Here is an 18,933-nt window from a genome sequence, read left to right on the forward strand (position 1 = left end):
CTTCTAAAATGTTAATAGTGGGCATCACTGTGATCGCTGGCGTCCTCAATTATTGCTGATAGCATCTGGCACCTGCAGTGCATCAAGTCAGTGCAGCTCCTGCGCTCGCTTCATGTTTGTGACATAACTCTACATTATGGTGCACTAAGTACCAGGACACCATGACGTACATTACCTTATGTGTCCTCTCGGTATTTAAGTGAATGCGTCATCAGAAAATGAACTATTGTTTTAATTATGTTTTTATGTTAAACCTTATTTTTGGAACAAAAAAATTTGTGAGTTTTTTTTCTAATATTCCATTACTATCTATATTTTAAAATAATCCTGAAATCTCATGTAAGGGTTAATTAGCACACCCAGAAACCTTACACATTATTTTCAATCAGACATTTTCAGTCTAATGACAAATTGTATAACTTAACATAACGCAAGAAAGTTTAAGGTTTAAATGGGCACTCTCATTAAAACCAATTTTTGCTATTGTGCTCCTTATGGTAAATAAAAAATCTTTCTAATGTAATTTGTTTAAAAAAAAAATAAGCTTGCTATGATATATGTTTAAAAAAGCTGCCACTAGGTGTCTCCCAACTTGTCCAGAGCACATTTCAAAGACTTTGGACTCTTGCCTGGCAGAAGTCCAAACACAGGAAATGCAGTCTGGAGTGCTGGGGGTGGAGATCCAGCCTTATCCAATCATAGCTCCTCTCACACTTAACTGACGATTGCTGTTGGTTACAGAGTAAGGGAGGAAGTTCTCCCCTGTATGGCTTCAGATGATATCACACCTGCTGGGTAACACCCCTTCCCAGTCTGTGAACCTGAACCTGAGACTGAGCAGAAGATACAGAGCAATATCCAGGTAGAAAACTACAAAATAATAAAAATAAAGGGAGGGTGGTTTATCATGATGAGGCAGTGAACTGGGAGGATTATAAAATTTATCAAGTTAATATATAATACACAAATCTGTGTGTAAAAGCGTGTTATGTTCCATTACATGTAAAAGGTTGGCAAGCTGCATCATGGTAACGTCTTTTGTGTCTACACTGTAGACATCAACACATTTAGGAAAATTCTGAATTGTCCAAATGGCCCATAAGGACCTTTACCAGAACCATCAAAATAATGGGTGTTTGCCAGCCATAGAATTGGGAAGATAAACAGAAAACATACGCCAAGAGTTTCAAATCCTTTTGCTCTACTTTAGAGCTGAACAATTGGTCACGGTATATCAAAGAGATTGGTCTACTCTAGCTCCTAAAATATCCCTTCTCCTAAATCCACATAAAACGTAATAAGAATGGGTTCATAAAAGATACTGTACCTCAGGATACTTTAACTTGAATGTTTTATGCATTTCTCTAAAACGACTATATCTTCTAAAAACTGTCCAAGTTTCTTCTAAGACTGTTACCTGGAGGAAAGAAAAGAAAAAAATAGTACAACTCTTCATTGTACATAAAATAATCTTTAAACCTCACCTAAAGCAATTACACAGGTGTTACAGTATTTTTTTAAAAAGGTCCCAAATGCATTAAAATTAAAAAGAGCAATTAGTTACCTCTCTGAACCTGCACTGATCCAGTGTTCAGGCTCTAGTCAGTGGCCATGCCTGGTGTATGGAGCATTACCAGAGGCTGCTGATTGGGTGCAGTCAGGTGATGCCCGCTCTAAAAGAAAGGCTGAGGTATGAACCAAAGCCTAAATCAGGGATTAGCACAGGGTTAGAGACGTGAGTAACTTCTGCTTTGTTATTTTAATTAATTTGTGGCCCTTTAAAAAAAAAAAAAAAAAAAATCGAAACTCCGGATAACCCAGATTAAAGGGGTATTCCAGGCCAAAACTTTTTTTTATATATCAACTGGCTCCGGAAAGTTAAACAGATTTGTAATCAGCAGATTTGTTCAAAATCTTCAGACGCCTACTACTTACCCCCCCTGCACAGATCCCTCTCCCTGACTGCATTTCATGTTGTGAGTATGTATTAATAAAGAAGCTTTTCAAGAGAAGACTGGTGAGTGCCGATGTTTTTCTAACTCTCCACTGTATTGAAGATTTGTAAATTACTTCTATTAAAAATTTTTAATCCTTCCAATAGTTATTAGCTTCTGAAGTTGAGTTGTTGTTTTCTGTCTAACTGTTCTCTGATGACTCACGTCCCGAGAGCTGTGCAGCTCCTATGGGGATATTCTCCCATCATGCACAGCTCCCGGGACGTGACATCATCATTGAGCAGTTAGACAGAAAACTTCAGAAGCTAATAACTATTGGAAGGATTAAGATTTTTTAATAGAAGTAATTTACAAATCTGTTTAACTTTCCGGAGCCAGTTGATGTATATAAAAAAAGTTTTTGCCTGGAATACCCCTTTAATCAACCACTCAGCTGAAAATAGTTTTTGGAGTTACCTTTCTCAGGGCTTAGTCTGTGGGATAATTTAAAAGTCACAATAAGTATAACATACCCAAAAAGTAAACACAACAAGGCAAAAAAATAAAAAATACCCAAATGTATTATATTATTTCCTATTGCAAACGCACAGGAATTCTGATGTATTTGGCACCACAAACTGTCTTAAATGACTTTCCCCACATTTCCTATGTTTTCAAGACACTTTAAGACACTTTCCCCTAGCGTCTGACAAAATGGGAATGGCCTTAGTAAAAAGAAAGAGGGTGGCTTCAGTAAAAGGGCCGTGCACTAGGATATGAGCAACAAATAGTGCAATGCCAGAGAGTTATAAAAGAACCTTACAGACTGTGATAAATCAGAAGCAATCTTAGACTGTCTAGTCTATATTTATACTGATTAATAAGACAGTTTTAGTAAAACGGGCCAGAATGCCAGATTTAAAGGGGTACTTCGCCCCTAGACATCTTATCCCCTTTCCAAAGGATAGGGGATAAGATGTGAGATCGCGGGGGTCCCGCTGCTGGGGACCCCCGGGATCTCGGCTGCAGCCCCCAACCGTATGGCTTCCAGTAATGCTGGAGGCTTAGGATCAAAACCACAATGGCGGAAGAGCGTGACGTCACGACTCCGCCCCGTGTGATGTCACGCCCCGCCCCCTCAATGCAAGTCTATGGGAGGTCCGTCCCGCCCCCCCCCCATAGACTTGCATTGAGGGGATGGGGCGTGACGTCACAAGGGGCGGAGTCGTGACGTCACGCTCTTCCGCCATTGTGGTCGGGATCCGAAGCCTCCAACGTTGCCGGAAGCCATACAGGTGGGTGCTGCAGCCGAGATCCCGGGGGTCCCCAGCAGCAGGACCCCTGCAAACTGACATCTTTTCCCCTATCCTTTGGATACGGGATAAGATGTCTAAGCGCTGGAGTACCCCTTTAAGAAAACAGAGAAACACAGGCCCAGTGGTTGAGTGTGGTATTGCAGCTTAGCTTTACTGAAATGTTTGAGCTATAATACCAGACACAAGCTATGCGTACATAATGCAGATTAGAGCCAATTTGGGACAATTTGTGAACAATTTAAAAGAGATTATCACAGCAAATGGAACAAACAATGAAGCTCTGGAGTAATACAAACCACTTTACTAACATCAACAGCCAGTCACTAATTTCTATGTCAATTATGGTCTCTTGACTTTCTGTGGGTGGGTACCAGTATGATTATATGACCAGAAGGCAGCTATATTGTGTGCTAGGGTATTATATCTGGCCCTTGGTAACTCCCTGGTTGAATTCTCCTGTCTCTTTCCACTGATCTGCATAGAAAGTAGTTCCTAACGCACAACTCCAGAGATCTCACAAGCACATATTTTCTCAGAATTTTCTTTTCCACTGTCCTCAGCAATATATCCATTCTATTTATTAGTTGTGCTTTACTTGACCCTTTCTCCAGTCTCTAGGCACTTTTGTAAGCCTGCATACATACAAGACAAGAACATGGAACAGCAGGAGGTGCTAAAACTAACATGAATTTCAGATGTCTCATAACAGAAACAGACTTTTAAATCAATTGCTATAAAAAAAAAATATATATATATATTTACTGCATAGACCATAAAAACTGTTGTTTGGGAGGTGCTCTGACCCAGTTGTCTAGCCATCACAGTAAGGCCAACCATTTTCAGATCCTTACACTTGCCCAATTGTCCTGCTACTGAAACAAAGCCTTCAAGAACTTCACAACCTTCAAAGAATCTGCTGCCTAATATATCCTTCCACTTGACAGGTGCCACTGCCACAAGCAAATCAATTTTATTCCCTTTAGCTGTCAGTGGGTTTAAGGTTATGGATGATGGTTAGTATACATGTACTACAGAGTTATGCTAAAATAAATGGATACATACATAAATAAAAAGTTTGAATATTAATCAGATATAATATAACACAATAGACATAAGAATATAATATAAAACATCCAGCAGAGTTACCTTTATTTCAAACTCATAGTGCTCATCTTTTCCTTGCCCACAAAGGACATAGCGCGGTATTGTCACTCTCACTGGATCCGTTAGATCATCAGGATTTACACCTAAAGAGCGTGATACCAATCGCTGAGGGAGTTAAAAAATAAATCTGTTTAAAGGATGTGCAGAGCAAGAAAACAAGGCTAAACCCAAACATGAGATATTTGATATTATTCTTTACTTATCCAAAATTTCAAGGTACAATGTGATAAATCGCTACTGAACATCTAAAAATTCAGCTAAAAAAAACCCAAAAACTAAGCATAGCGAGTATTCTAAAGCAAACTGAACGAAAAAACAACAATAAATAAATTGTATTACAACACAGAAATCTGCTCTACCACTCATACAACCTATATGTTTGAAAAAAGACAATATTGATTATAGGCTTTAAAGGGGTACTCCGGTGGAAAACTTATTTTTTTAATCAACTGGTGCCACAAAGTTAAACAGATTTGTAAATTACTTCTATAAAAAAAACTTAACCCTTTCAGTAATTATTAGCTGCTGAATACTACAGAGGAAATTATTTTCTTTTGGAACACAGAGCTCTCTGCTGACATCATGACCACAGTGCTCTCTGCTGACACCTCTTTCCATTTTAAGAACTGTCCAGAGTAGGAGAAAATCCCCATAGAAAACATATGCTGCTCTGGACAGTTCCTAAAATGGACAGAGATGTCAGCAGAGAGCACTGTGTTCCAGAAAGAAAATAATTTCCTCTGTAGTATTCAGAAGATAATAAGTACTGGAAGGATTAAGATTTTTTTAATAGAAGTAATTTACAAATCTGTTAGCAACTGCTTGTGCCGCTCAGTTCCCCGATCAATCCCTGGAGCACCGGCGCAAGGACATACAGGTAAAATCTTGCTTCTATTTAAGATAATCCAACAGAAGTCACTAACAGAGGGCGATGTCTGACGAGTTTCGCACCTAAGTGCTTAATCGTAGACTGATTAACGATTGACTGTCTACGATTAAGCACTTAGGTGCGAAACGCGTCAGACATCGTCCTCTGTTAGTGACTTCTGTTGGATTATCCTAAATAAAAGCAAGATTTTACCTGCATGTCCTTGAGTACCCCTTTAACTCCAATACAAATGAACTTTGCATATGCTTTAAAATTCCTATTTATTTCTAATATTAGATATATAAAAGATATATAAAATACATTTTAACTAAATATTTTCTAAACATTTTAGTGACAGATTTGTGCAGGGAACACATTGGTGGAATCCATAAGCTCACAGATTTTTAGAAAAGGAGCTCTAAAGTACACCTAAAACCCTTAGACTACTTTTATACTGCCGCTGAGCCCCGCTAAAGGGAGTTTCGTGACAAAATGATGGGAGAAAAAATTACTGCATATCTGGTATTTTTCCCTGCTCAACTCTTTCAAAGTAATGGACACCTGACGCATCCCATGCAAAGTCAATGGGATCCATCCGGACCTGGTGGTGCCTGTTGTGCTCCAACATGTTCAGGGTTAAGGGAGCCTAATGGACCCTTAACGGGACAGGGCATAGCGTCAGTGTGAAATTAGCCTTAGTCCTGACAACAGATTGAGGTTATAACATACAGTATATCTGTGATATTTGAGAAGTGGAGTAGTTTTAAATAATTTCAATGCTGGATGTTGGTCTCACCATTTTACTACGAGAAGGAAAAGAAAAGCCTATGAACTAGTCCCCTGCGATCTCCTGTACGGTGCCCCAGCTCTGCTCTGTTAGAGTGCGTTTTGTATTCAGAACGTCAGCTGGTCAAAACACGCCCCCTCCATTCATCTCTATGGGAGAGGAGGAGACACACAAACGCTGTGTCCCTGCCTCTCCCATAAAGATGTATGGAGGGGGCGTGTTTGGATCAGCTGACCTGCTGTGTGCAAAACGTCACACAGGAGCTGACCTGGGGCCCCGTACGGGAGATCGCAGGGGGACCAACCACTGCGGATAGGGGAAAAGTTTATTACCGATGGACATGTTCTTTAATAGGAATCAAATGTCAATTAAGGCCGATCTAAGAGAAACAATCAACTACTGTAATACCAACAAGAAGGAGCTCAGCCAATACTAAACTAAACTGAACTGAAACGTTTTACTTGCAGCGCCCATCGAGACTGAAATGCATCTGTCTCTTAAAAAAATTGCATTCTCAGTATTTGCATTTTATTCCAGGATGTGCTTGCCTTCAGGTAAGACTGGAGAAGTTGCAAAGATTCTTAGATGTCATTCATGAAGGTCTAAAAATCATTATAAAAGAACATATTCCATTTTTTTTTCTGCCCAAATTATCCAGGCCTTCCCAACTTTAGACATCTCAGATCAGTTTAAAGTTAATTTTTTCCTGCAATGAGCCAAAATATTGTTTCCCAATGGTCGCAGGACCCTAAACCTAACATTTGCCATTTAGAATACTAGTGTCTTGACAAAGGGGCTTTTGAGGTTCTTCAGGAAACAGGGCTCAGATGCCCCTGCAAAGACCCATTTCAAGTGTTTAGCCGATTATGATCAGGATGCATATGCCCAGTCTGGGCATAAACAAAAATGTTCCCGTTCACTTACAGTAAGCAGAAAGACAGAAGCATGAGGCATTTTTAGAAAGATGTAGAGTTTTTCAATATACAATAACCTTTATATATATATATATAATGCCAACACATTCCATAGCACTTTACAATAAAACATAATAAAAGAGGTAGTCTCAAGACTTAGAATACATGAACATGATGGTTAAATATAATGTATCATAAAAACATTACTTTATCTTTCGTTAATCTCCTACCTAGAATTAAAGGGGTACTCTGCTGCTAGACATCTTATCCCCTATTCAAAGGATAGGGGATAAGATGTCTGATTGCGGGGGTCCCACCCAACGTTCTAAACAAACGCCGGGTTCCTGTGGCAGTGGTTGTGATGTCACAGCTCCGCCCCCTCATGATGCCGTGACGGCCGAAAATGTTCAGAACACTGGAGAACCGGAGTACCCCTTTAAGGCCAACTTGTTTGTTTGAGCTCTGCTACTCATGGGGATGATCACCTACATGTGATGAGCAGCCATATGCATATTTCTATGTGCTGTCCTGTCATTGCACCAGACAGCCCCATAGGGATTGCATTGTTAGCTTTGAGCATGCGCAGTGCACAGGGCAGATTGCATGTACACAAGGCTTGCTTCTGAACGGTGCTGTCATTCACAGTGTTCAGCTGCTCACACTTCCACAACTACCATATACATTTTAGTAAATTAATGCTGTGCCTGTTGGTGGCCCTGGGAGTCTAAAGCAGGCTGCTCTGAATTATGGTTCAGAGTGGGTAGGTTATAAATCTACCAACAAACCTGGACATTTGCTAAAAAATAAACTTCACTCTAAAAACTTCATACTGTGGAATGATACAGACCAGTAGTCTTCAAACTGTGGCCCACCAGATGTTACAAAATTACAACTCCCAGGAGGCCTGGACAGCCAACGGACAACATTTAGTCCTGCTTCCTTCACCTAATGTGAAGGACAATGTTTTTTTGGGGGATAAATTTGTCCTTTGGATGACCATGACGACAACAGGACATACAAAAACCCGATAAGGCAATTGCCCAATATTGTCCATCCTCTCCGGTCAAGGTAAAAGTTATAGGGGGAAATTTATAAAAGCTTGCTTATGTATGTTTTTGTTTTTGGTTGTTTTATTTTGCTTAATGTTTTGCTTACGTGCAACAAATTTATTAACAAGTCACACAGGCTTTATGAATTTGTAAACAAATCAGCTTTTTTCCTCCATTCTGTTTTCCAGGCAAAATCTGTTTGACAGGGTTGAGCTGGAGTAAATGTATGGCATTTTTTCCACAGTCACACATGACCACTGCAAGTCATTTTTTTTAATCATAAGCCAAACTGAATTTTCTTGCTCTTTCACTCGGCCGGTTCAAAGTCGCACAGAAAAGGTGCCTAGTCACACGTGAGACATTTGAGAGACAAATATAAGCAAAAAATATATACTAAACACTTTTATAAATGTCCCCATAGTTGATATCTAGATGGCAGTGCCACACACTTAAAACCAACTTTAAATCATAGAAGGGCCTTCTACATTAGAGCAGTCCAATGTAGGTAGCAGGGAGTCGGCACTCGTCTCTGTAGTGTGTTGCCAGCGGACCAGTAGTCAGCATAGGTAAGTAAAGAAATCCCGGCACTCATGGATAGATGCTTAATCACTTTGAGTGTTTTATTCACACATAAAGAAGAATATTGCGACTCGCAGGACACGTTTCGGCCAACAGGTTGACAAAGGCCACCTGTTGGACGAAACGCATCCTGCGAGTCGCAATATTCTTCATTATGTGTGAATAAAACACTAAAAGTGAATAAGCATCTATCCGTAAGTGCCGGGATTTCTTTACTTACCTTCTACTTTAGAGCAGACTGAGATTACCAGACCACAAGCCGAATAAGTTGTACATGAGACCTCTCAATCCACTATTACCTGGAGGACAATTTAAAGAGTACCTGTCATGCTCTTGTTAAATTTTATAATCCTCCCAGTTCACTGCCCCCATCATGATAAACCACCCCCTGCCTTCATTTTTTTAAAATATTTTTTAGTTTTCTACCTTGATATTGCTCTGCATTTTTTTGCTCAATCTCAGTCAGATTCACAGACTGGGAAGGGGCGTTACCCAGCAGGCGTGACATCATCTGAAGCCATACAGGGGAGAACTTCCTCCCTCACTTTGCTACGCACGGCCAAGAGCAGTTCAGTGTGTGAGATGAGCTATGATTGGCTAAGGCTGCACCCCGCCCCCTCAGCATTTCCTGATTTTGGACTTCTTCCAGGCCAGCTGGAGTCCAAAGTCTGTGCAAGAGATAGGAGGAAATGTGCTCTGGACAAGTAGGGAGACGCCTAGTGGCAGCTTTTTTAAACACAAATTAAACATAGAAAACACATTTTCTTTCTTTTTTAAACAAAGTACATTAGAAAGATTTTTTTTATTTACCATAAGTAGTGCAATAGCAAAAATTTTTTTTAATGAGAGTGCCCATTTAACAAACGGTAATCTATCCTTGCTAATTCTTTTATCTAAAGGCAGAAAACCTGAAAGCGCCATTTTGCAAGAGGTCATAAAACAATGGCCTCTTAATGCAACTACCAAGTAATAACTACAGAAAAGATTGTCATAAATGTTCTACTACGTGTCCCAAGATCAAAGGCAAAGAACTTAAACACAGCCAACGATAAAAAAAAAGGGTCTACAGCTTCTTCTTATCCTGTCTTACTCTACATAGTTAATGTATGGAGAGGCTGCTGGGAGTGGTTTCTTGGTGGTTCTGTCTGGGGAGGCTTTATAGATATTACAAGCATTTAGAAGATTAGTTCTTAGTTCTGCAGAGTTAAAATCAAGCACTGAGCCAGAAGCAAAGAGGGAATTCAGTTTGTGTCTTCAATGTTCGCAATGATTAAGTCACTGTGTATTTATCACGCTCTGCATCAGAATAGGCCAGAAGAGGAGAAATCAAAGGAGATTAAAGGCCACCCTTCTCAATTATTAACACAGTCATTATTTTTAACAAGTCTTTACTTGAGTTACTCTTTATAGATCATACACTAAAGGGGGTTTAATATTTATTTATCTGGAACCACAGAAGCATTACCAAGAGAAGCGATATTTAAAGTGTATCTTTAGTAAGAAAAATACAAATTTGACAAGGCTTATGAATACCTCTGGGAAGAAACTTTGTGCAGACCTTTTCAGCTTTTTGAAATCCCCCCCTTAAAAAAATAGCCGCCTACCTGCTGTCATTATCAGCCATTAAATGAGCACTGTTCAGAGAAGAGTAGCATAGGCACAGCTGCAATTGGTGGTGCACATGGAAGTATCAATGCTTAGTAAAAAGGAGGCTCCGGCACTCACCAAGCAAAAAGTAGTTTATTAGATATCCCTAAAATACAGGATGTGTTTGGGCCTTAGCCTTCCTCTGCGGTAACCTGTACGCTCGCAGGCATCAGTTAAATACAAGAGGTGGCGCCCATCAATGACTTCATCAGCCAGCGGGCACGCCGAGTCTGATGTGTGGTAGTCATAGTAACACAAATAAACAATATGCATGACATCAGAAAGGTCACATGGTGTAAACAATGTGCAATATACAGAAGAGCATAGCAGATCGCGCTCCCCGAGCACAGGGAGTTAGCGGAGCTGATCAAATCCTGTGCGCATCTCCGCTTGTCAGCCAACATCGGGAGTTTGCGCATCAAGGGCAAGTCCGTGGTAAGTAAGTAAATGGTAAATGGGATAAAGTTAACTTATGTAGTCCAGAATACTATAAAGTTAATTTATGTAGTCTGAATGCCAGCCTTACTCCACTATTACTCGGCCCTTGAAAAGATGGACACATCGTTCCGATACACTGCCGAGTTTATTTGGGACCCTAGCATCAGTGGAGGAATGTGCGGGTGTAACCGCATATAGAAGAAAACATACATCAATGACAGATACAATTTTATATGGTACAGCATAGATGGATGCAGGAAGCAGAGGCATATAATAATCATGTGAATACAGTGGGGATCAAAAGTTTGGGCACCCCAGGTAAAAATTTTTATTAATGTGCATGAAGAAGCCAAGGAAAGATGGAAAAATCTCCAAAAGGCATCAAATTACAGATTAGACATTCTTATATTATGTCAACAAAAGTTAGATTTTATTTCCATCATTTACACTTTCAAAATAACAGAAACCAAAAAATGCCATCTGCAAAAGTTTGGGCACCCTGCAGAGTTAATATTTTGTACTGCCCCCTTTGGCAAGTATCACAGCTTGTAAATGCTTTTTGTAGCCAGCCAAGAGTCTTTCAATTCTTGTTTAACGGGGTTATCCAGGAAAAAACTTTCTTTTATATATCAACTGGCTCCAGAAAGTTAAACAGATTTGTAAATTACTTCTATTAAAAAATCTTAATCCTTTCAGTACTTATGAGCTTCTGAAGTTAAGGTTGTTCTTTTCTGTCTAAGTGCTCTCTGATGACACGTGTCTCGGGAACCGCCCAGTTTAGAAGCAAATCCCCATAGCAAACCTCTTCTAAACTGGGCGGTTACCGGGACACGTGTCATCAGAGAGCACTTAGACAGAAAAGAACAACCTTAAATTCAGAAGCTCATAAGTACTGAAAGGATTAAGATTTTTTAATAGAAGTAATTTACAAATCTGTTTAGCTTTCTGGAGCCAGTTGATATATATATATAAAAAAGTTTTTTCCTGGATAACCCCTTTAAGGTATCTTTGCCCATTCTTCCTTTCAAAAGTCTTCCAGTTCTTTGAGATTTCTGGGCTGTCTGTCACGCACTGCTCTTTTAAGGTCTATCCATAGATTTTCGATTATGTTGAGGTCAGGAGATTGTGAAGGCCATGGCAACACCTTCAGTTTACACCTCTTGATGTAATCCCCCGTGGATTTCGAGGTGTGTTTAGGATCATTATCTACTTGTAGAAGCCATCCTCTCTTTAACTTCAGATTTTTCACAGATGGCATCAAGTTAGCATCTAAAATTTGCTGAAATTTTATAGAATCAATTTTTCCTTCTACTAGTGAGATGTTCCCTGTGTCACTGGCTGCAATACGACCCCAAAGCATGATTGATCCACCCCCATGCTTAACAGTTGGACAGAGCTTCTTTTCATTAAATTCTGTTCCCCTTCTTCTCCAAACGTACCTTTGCTCATTCCGGCCAAAAAGTTCAATTTTAACTTCATCGGTCCACAGAACTTGTTTCCAAAATGTATCAGGCTTGTCTATATGTTCATTTACAAAGTTCAAACGCTGATTTTTGTGGTGAGGACATAGAAGAGGTTTTCTTCTGCTGACTCTTCCATGAAGACCATATTTGTACAAGTATCTCTTTATAGTGGAATAGTGTACCACAACTCCAGTGTCTACCAGATCTTTCTGAATGGATTGTGCAGTCAAACATGGGTTTTGAATTGCTTTTCTCCCAATCCTGCGAGCTGTTCTGTCTGATATTTTTATTGGTCTTCCAGATCTTGCTTTAACTTCCACTGTTCCTGATGACTGCCATTTCTTAATTACATACCGAACAGAGGATATTGACATCTGAAAACGTTTTGCTATCTTCTTATAGCCATCTCCAGCTTTGTGAGTGTCAACTATTTTCAGTTTCAGCTTTCTAGACAACTGCTTAGTAGAACCCATGATGCTGATAGTTGGGGCAAGGTCAGATGAGTCTGGGCATTTAAAACCTTTGAGATTGACATCACCTGGTCTTCCCAGATGATGATTGAGAACAATCCATGGCACTGGCAGAACTCCGCTTTGCAAAGGGGGCAGTGCATGCTATAAATTCTGCAGGGTGCCCAAACTTTTGCAGACACCATTTTTTTTCTGTTATTTTGAAAAAGTGTAAATGATGACATATTATAAGAATGTCTAATCTGTAATTTGATGCCTTTTGCAGATGTTTCCATCTTTCCTTGGCTTCTTTATGCACATTAATACACATTTTTACTTGGGGTGCCCAAACTTTTGATCCCGACTGTATATCTGTACCTTCAGCATAATATTGCATAGATAGATGCAAAACAACAGAGGCATGATGTCACCATGGCATGAGAATACATCTCTATACTCACACAATCACATATATTCATATGCAGGAGAGACAACAGGATGTTGCAAGTACAATGAAAACTATTATGGTAAAGCTCTGGCAATACCTAGAGCAAATGGTATGTAAGGTAAATATAGGATGTAAACAGCAGTATCCTGATAGAAAAAGTTAAATAAAATAAAAAACGGCAAGCAATGTCACCAATAGGAAAAAAGGATACATTAGACCAGGAGAACATACCCATCAGAAGCAGAGACTACTGAAGCCCACCTCCCAGAGCTGAGGGATCAGATCGAGCTTGGGATAGCTAGAGGTAGAGAAAAGGGAGGAGAGAGATGTTAATCATATTAAGCCAGCAATCTTGTATTCCCTGTTAAGTCCCTTCGGCTCCAAGGTTTGCAGGGTGTGTATCCAGAAGGCCTCTCTCTGCAATAGGTATTTTTTGATGTCACCACCTCTTTTAGGTAGAACAACCTGCTCAATGATTTGGTACCCCAACAGGGAGATGTGTTTTTTTGTTGTTTAAAATGGTATGGGATGGGTAATAAAAGGTTCTCACAGAGAATAGTGGATTTATGTTTGCAAATCCTGTCCTTAACTGCTTGCATGGTTTCTCCTATATATAAAAGACCATAAGGGCATTTAATGGCATAGATTACGGTACATTTTTGCTCCTGCATGTATGATAGCCACTGATATTAAATGATTTTCCCAGTTTGGGGGTAGAAAATCTTGCCCCCATTGAGTACGTTATTGCATTGGGAGCATTGCAGACAGGAAAAAGTACCCCGACGTTTAGAGAATCTGTGTGTGTTGTCAGTGGGTTTCAGAACTGCTCTTACTAGACTGTTGTATAGGTTAGGGGCTCTTTTATTGCAAATCAGTGGCGTTGGGGAAATTTCAGGGATGTTAGGGTAGGCTTCACGTAGAATGTGCCATTGTTTTTGGACAATGTTGTCAACCCCGGACAAAAGAGGTTGTTATTCACGAACAAATGGAATGCGTTGTGTGGTGGTTCGTGTTTCAGTGCGTGGGGGATTGTCCATTCTTGCCTCCATCAAAATGTGTCCCGGGTAGCCCTGTCCCTTCATCTGGATTCCATAAAGTCTGATCTGTTGTGTATCTGGGTCACTGACGAGGCGTTGTACTCTCTTGAGTTGTGACCGGGGAATGGCTTTTTTTTTATGCTGTATGAATGTGCACTGGTGAAATGTAGGAGACTGTTTCTATCTGTGGCCTTTTGGTAGAGGTCAGTGGTAATGTTACCCTGTGTTTCCTTCTTGACCAGTGTATCTAGGAAGGGGATGGATTTGGCTAAGTGCCAGGGTGAACTGAAGCTCCTCCCAAATGGAATTGAGAAGTGTCAGGAAAGACAAAATTGTGTCATGTGGCCCCTCCCATATGCAAAATACGTTGTCAATATATCTGCGCCAAACTTTGGCATGCAATTGAAAGAGCAGAAGGTTGTAAATATGAAATTCCTCAAAATATGCCATGTAAGCATTTGCATATTGGGGGGGGGTGGTATATTTGCGCCCATTGCTGAGCCGCATATCTGTAGATATTACTTGTCTTTGAACATAACATAATTGTCATATAGTACAATTCTCAATAGGGCAACAAAAAACTTCTTCTGTTGATCACTATATGTGCTCTGATCAAGTAGCCACTGTACAGCTGTAATGCCTTTCTCATGTGCTATTGAGGTATAAAGACTAAAAACATCTATTGTGACTAGTCAGGTATTGCATGAGGTGTTGGTGATGTTCTGAATGATAGTGAGGAATTCTGAGGTGTCTACTAAGAATGTATTTTCTCCAAAGTGATCGAAGAAGTGTTGAAAACAGAGTCAATGGAAGGGACAATGGGGCGGCCAGGGGGATTGATCAGGGTCTTGTGCACTTTTGGAAGAAAATAGATGACTGGTGTAATAGGAAAATCTTTTCTAAAAAATAAAATCACCCAGTTTGGTGTATATGGTACCTATGTTTAGAGGATGTGTCACAAGTTCTTTTATCGCTTTTTGGATGCTGGGTAATGGGTTTCCCTGTAGAGCCATCTGAGAGCTGATGTAAAATTTCCTTGGCATAACAACAATGGGTCCCCCTTTTTCTGCCGGCTTAATAGTGAGGTCGCCATCTCTCATGAGGTCCTGCGACAATCTCTGTTCTTCCCCTGTAATGTTGCTCCTAACCTTCAGGTTGTGGTTCATGTACGGTGTGGTAAATTTAACAATTTCCTGCTGGACTAACTATATAAAAGTTTCTGTAGGATGATAGATATGTGTGTGTGTGTGTGGGGGGGGGGGGGGGGGGGGTTATACCTGCTTTTAGTTCTTAAGCCTAGCTGTTGCAGTGTAAGTGTCTCCTCTTCCTGTGTGGATGATGTAGGGGTTTTGGAGATTGAAGAGGAATGTGTTTTAAGGCGGACATTGCGGTATAGTCTGTGTAGATCTAGGTCTAATTGGAATGTATTAAATTGGCCCACAGGGCAGTAGGATAAGCAATAGGTGGTGGCGGCCAGTCCTCCTCGTCTTCTTGGTGGTCGCCGTCTTCCCCGGGCCCTGGGAAAAGGGTAGCGCTATTGTTGTGAGCCTTATTGGTCGCTGCTTGTGCCAGATGAATGGTAGCCACAACCTCTGCCAAGAGGACGTGCATTTCCTTGCGAATCCTGCCATTTGTATACAGTCTTGTTCAGATAGTCCTCTGTGTCCCTCAGGAATTGATGGCATTTTGTTTGTTTAATGTAATTGTTGTAGGATTCCAATTCGCTGTTCAGGTTTTCTTTTAGGGTCTTGAAGTCTTCTTTGTTCAGGCAATCCTGTAATTGCTGTTGCACACTCTCAATTTTAGTTTTTGAATAATTGATGGCTGTATATAGTTTATCAGTTGTCAGGAGAATGATATCCAGTGAGCACTTGTTAATGATTCTTTCAAAGTCTTTACAATATGATAGATCGTCGACAAAAAAAGTGGGACGTAAATTCACTTAAAGTCCCCTTGGAATTTTGCTCTGTTTGTGGAAATCCGTAAGCGTAGCTGCGTGTAGTTTACGTGATTCTTTCTCAAAGTCCAGTTTTATGAATTCGCTTGGTGGTATCTGTAGGAGTTCTGTACTTCTAGTGGGTTGTGACAGAATATGGGCGGTCTCCTCTGTATTGAAGGATAATGTAGACATCAGGCTTGGTATGCAGGTGCACATACTGTAGTCAAATGTTCAGAGAAAAGTAGAGTCGGAACAGCTGCAACTGGTGGTGCATGTAGAAGTATCAATGCATAGTAAAAAGGAGGTCCCGGCACTCACCAAGTTTATTAGATATCCTTAACAGAGAGGATAGCTTTCCTCTGCTGTAACCTGAACGCTCGCAGGCATCAGTTATATACAACAGGTGGCACAAGAGGTAGCACATGAGAAAGGCATTACAGCTGTACAGTGGCTACATGATCGGAGCACATATAGTGATCAACAGAAGCAGTGTTTTGTTGCCCTATTGAGAATTGTACTATATAAATTATTTTATGTTCAAAGTCAAGTATTATCTACAGATACGCGGCTCAGCAATTGGCGGAAATGTGCCCACTCCCCCTGTATGCAAATGCCTACATGGCATATTTTGAGGAATTTCATATTTACAACCTTCCGCTATTTCAATTGCATGCCAAAGTTTGGCGCAGATATATTGACAATGTCTTTTGCATATGGGAGGAGCCATATGACACCATCATGTCTTTCCTGACACTCCTCAATTCCATTTGGAAGGAGTTTCAGTTTACCCTGACACTTAGCCAGGAATCCATCCCCTTTCTAGATACACTGGTCAAAAAGGACACACAGCGTAACATTACCACTGACCTCTACCAAAAGACCAGATAGAAACAGTTTCCTACATTTCACCAGTGCACATTCATACAGCATAAAAAAGGCCACTCCCCGGTCACAACCCAAGAGAGAATACAATGCATTGTCAGTGACCCCAATACACAACAGATCAGACTTGATAAGATGGAATTCAGGGACAGGGCTACCCGGGAAACATTTTGAGGGAGGAAAGAATGGACAATCCCCCACGCACTGAAACATGAACCACCACACAACGCATTCCATTTGTTTGTGAATATCACCCTCTTGTATACAGGGTTGACAACATTGCCCAAAAACACTGGCATATTCTACATGAAGCCTACCCTAACATCCCTGAATTTTCCTCACCGCCACTGATTTGCAATAAAAGAGCCCCCAACCTATCCAACAGTCTAGTAAGAGCAGTTCTGAAACCCACTGACATCACACAGAGATTCTCTAAATGACAATGTACTTTGCCTGTCTGCAATGCAATAACGTACTCAAAAGGGGACAAGATTTTCCTCCTCAAAACTGGGAAAGCGTACCAAATCATTGAGCAGGTTGTTCTACCTAAAAGAGGTGGTGACATCAAAAAATGCCTATTGCTGAGGAAGGCCTTCTGGATACACACCCTGCAAACCTTGGAGCCGAAGGGACTTAACAGGGAATACAAGATTGCTGGCTTAATATGATTAACATCTCTCTCCTCCCTTTTCTCTACCTCTAGCTATCCCAAGCTCGATCTGATCCCTCAGCTCTGGGAGGTGGGCCTCAGTCTCTGCTGATGGGTATGTATCCTTTTTTCCTATATGTGAGATTGCTTAACTTTTTTTTTATTATTTCACTTTTGCTATAAGGAGACTGCTGTTTACATCCTATATTTACCTTATGTACCATTTGCTCTAGGTATTTCCAGAGCTTTACCATAATAGTTTTCATTGTACTTGCAATATCCTGTTGTCTCTCCTGCATATGAATATATGTGACTGCATGAATATAGAGATGTATTCTCATGCCATAATGACCTCATGCCTTTTTTTCCATCTATCTATGCAATATTATAATGAAGATACAGATATATTCACATGATTTTTATATGCCTCTGCTGCCTGCATCCATTTATGCTCTACCATATTACATTGTATCTGCCATTAATGTATTTTCTTCTTCTATATGCGGTTACACCTGCACATTCCTCCACTGATGCCATTTATACTATGCCTGCATTTCTCCTCTTTGCTGATATATGCTCCGGTGTATGTCACCACCTATATAAATGATGTCCGTCTTACTATCCATATTACCAATGTCTTCCTAAACATGGAGTAGCTCTGCCAGCATAACTCCGCTATTACTTGGCCCTTAAAAAGATTGACACATCGTTCCGATACACTGCCGAGTGGATTTGGGGCCGGATGTGCTGCACCGACCTCCCGCTTACAAGTAATCCGGACGACCTAAATTAACTTTATCCCGTTTACCATTTCCTTACTTACCACGGACTTGCCCTTGATGCGCATACTCCCGGTGTTGGCTGACAAGCGGAGATGCACACAGGATTTGATCAGCTGCGCTAACTCCCCATGCCCTGGGAGCGCGATCTGCTATGCTCTTCTGTATATTGCCCATTGTTTACACCATGTGACCTTTCTGATGTCATGCATATTGTTTACTTGTGTTACTATGACTACCACACATCAGACCCGTGAGATCAGATCAGTGAGAGTGGGCTAGCACTCTTCTGTGCTCTCTCCTGTCTGATAGCACTCCTCTGTGCTCTCTCCTGTCTGATCGCACTCCTCTGTGCGAAGTAATTTACAAATCTGTTTAACTTTCTGGAGCCAGTTGATATATAAAAGAAAGTTTTTTCCTGGATAACCCTGTTAAACAAGAATTGAAAGACTCTTGGCTGGCTACAAAAAGCATTTACAAGCTGTGATACTTGCCAAAGGGGGCAGTACAAGATATTAACTCTGCAGGGTGCCCAAACTTTTGCAGATGGCATTTTTTGGTTTCTGTTATTTTGAAAGTGTAAATGATGGA

At 40.5% G+C, this 18,933-nt stretch overlaps 1 protein-coding gene and 1 long non-coding RNA gene across 3 annotated transcripts in view; one reads left to right on the forward strand and one right to left on the reverse strand.

Annotated features, from left to right (window-relative positions):
* The window catches only part of KIF16B (kinesin family member 16B), a 372,668-nt gene that overhangs the window by 91,616 nt on the left and 262,119 nt on the right, over positions 1-18,933 (reverse strand). For both annotated transcript variants that reach the window (XM_056567898.1, XM_056567896.1), the window contains 2 exons: positions 4,397-4,519; positions 1,328-1,417 (listed from right to left, as the gene is read on the reverse strand). In XM_056567898.1, the coding sequence (XP_056423873.1) occupies positions 1,328-1,417; positions 4,397-4,519 (213 nt within the window). The remainder of the gene's footprint in view (positions 1-1,327; positions 1,418-4,396; positions 4,520-18,933) is intronic.
* The window catches only part of LOC130362834 (uncharacterized), a 37,057-nt gene continuing 28,740 nt past the window's right edge, over positions 10,617-18,933 (forward strand). Inside the window, exons 1-2 of the long non-coding RNA XR_008891591.1 lie at positions 10,617-10,693; positions 17,618-17,678. This is a non-coding gene — a long non-coding RNA (uncharacterized LOC130362834). The remainder of the gene's footprint in view (positions 10,694-17,617; positions 17,679-18,933) is intronic.

This window comes from Hyla sarda, chromosome 3, assembly GCF_029499605.1.
Source record: "Hyla sarda isolate aHylSar1 chromosome 3, aHylSar1.hap1, whole genome shotgun sequence".
Lineage (NCBI taxonomy): Eukaryota > Metazoa > Chordata > Amphibia > Anura > Hylidae > Hyla > Hyla sarda.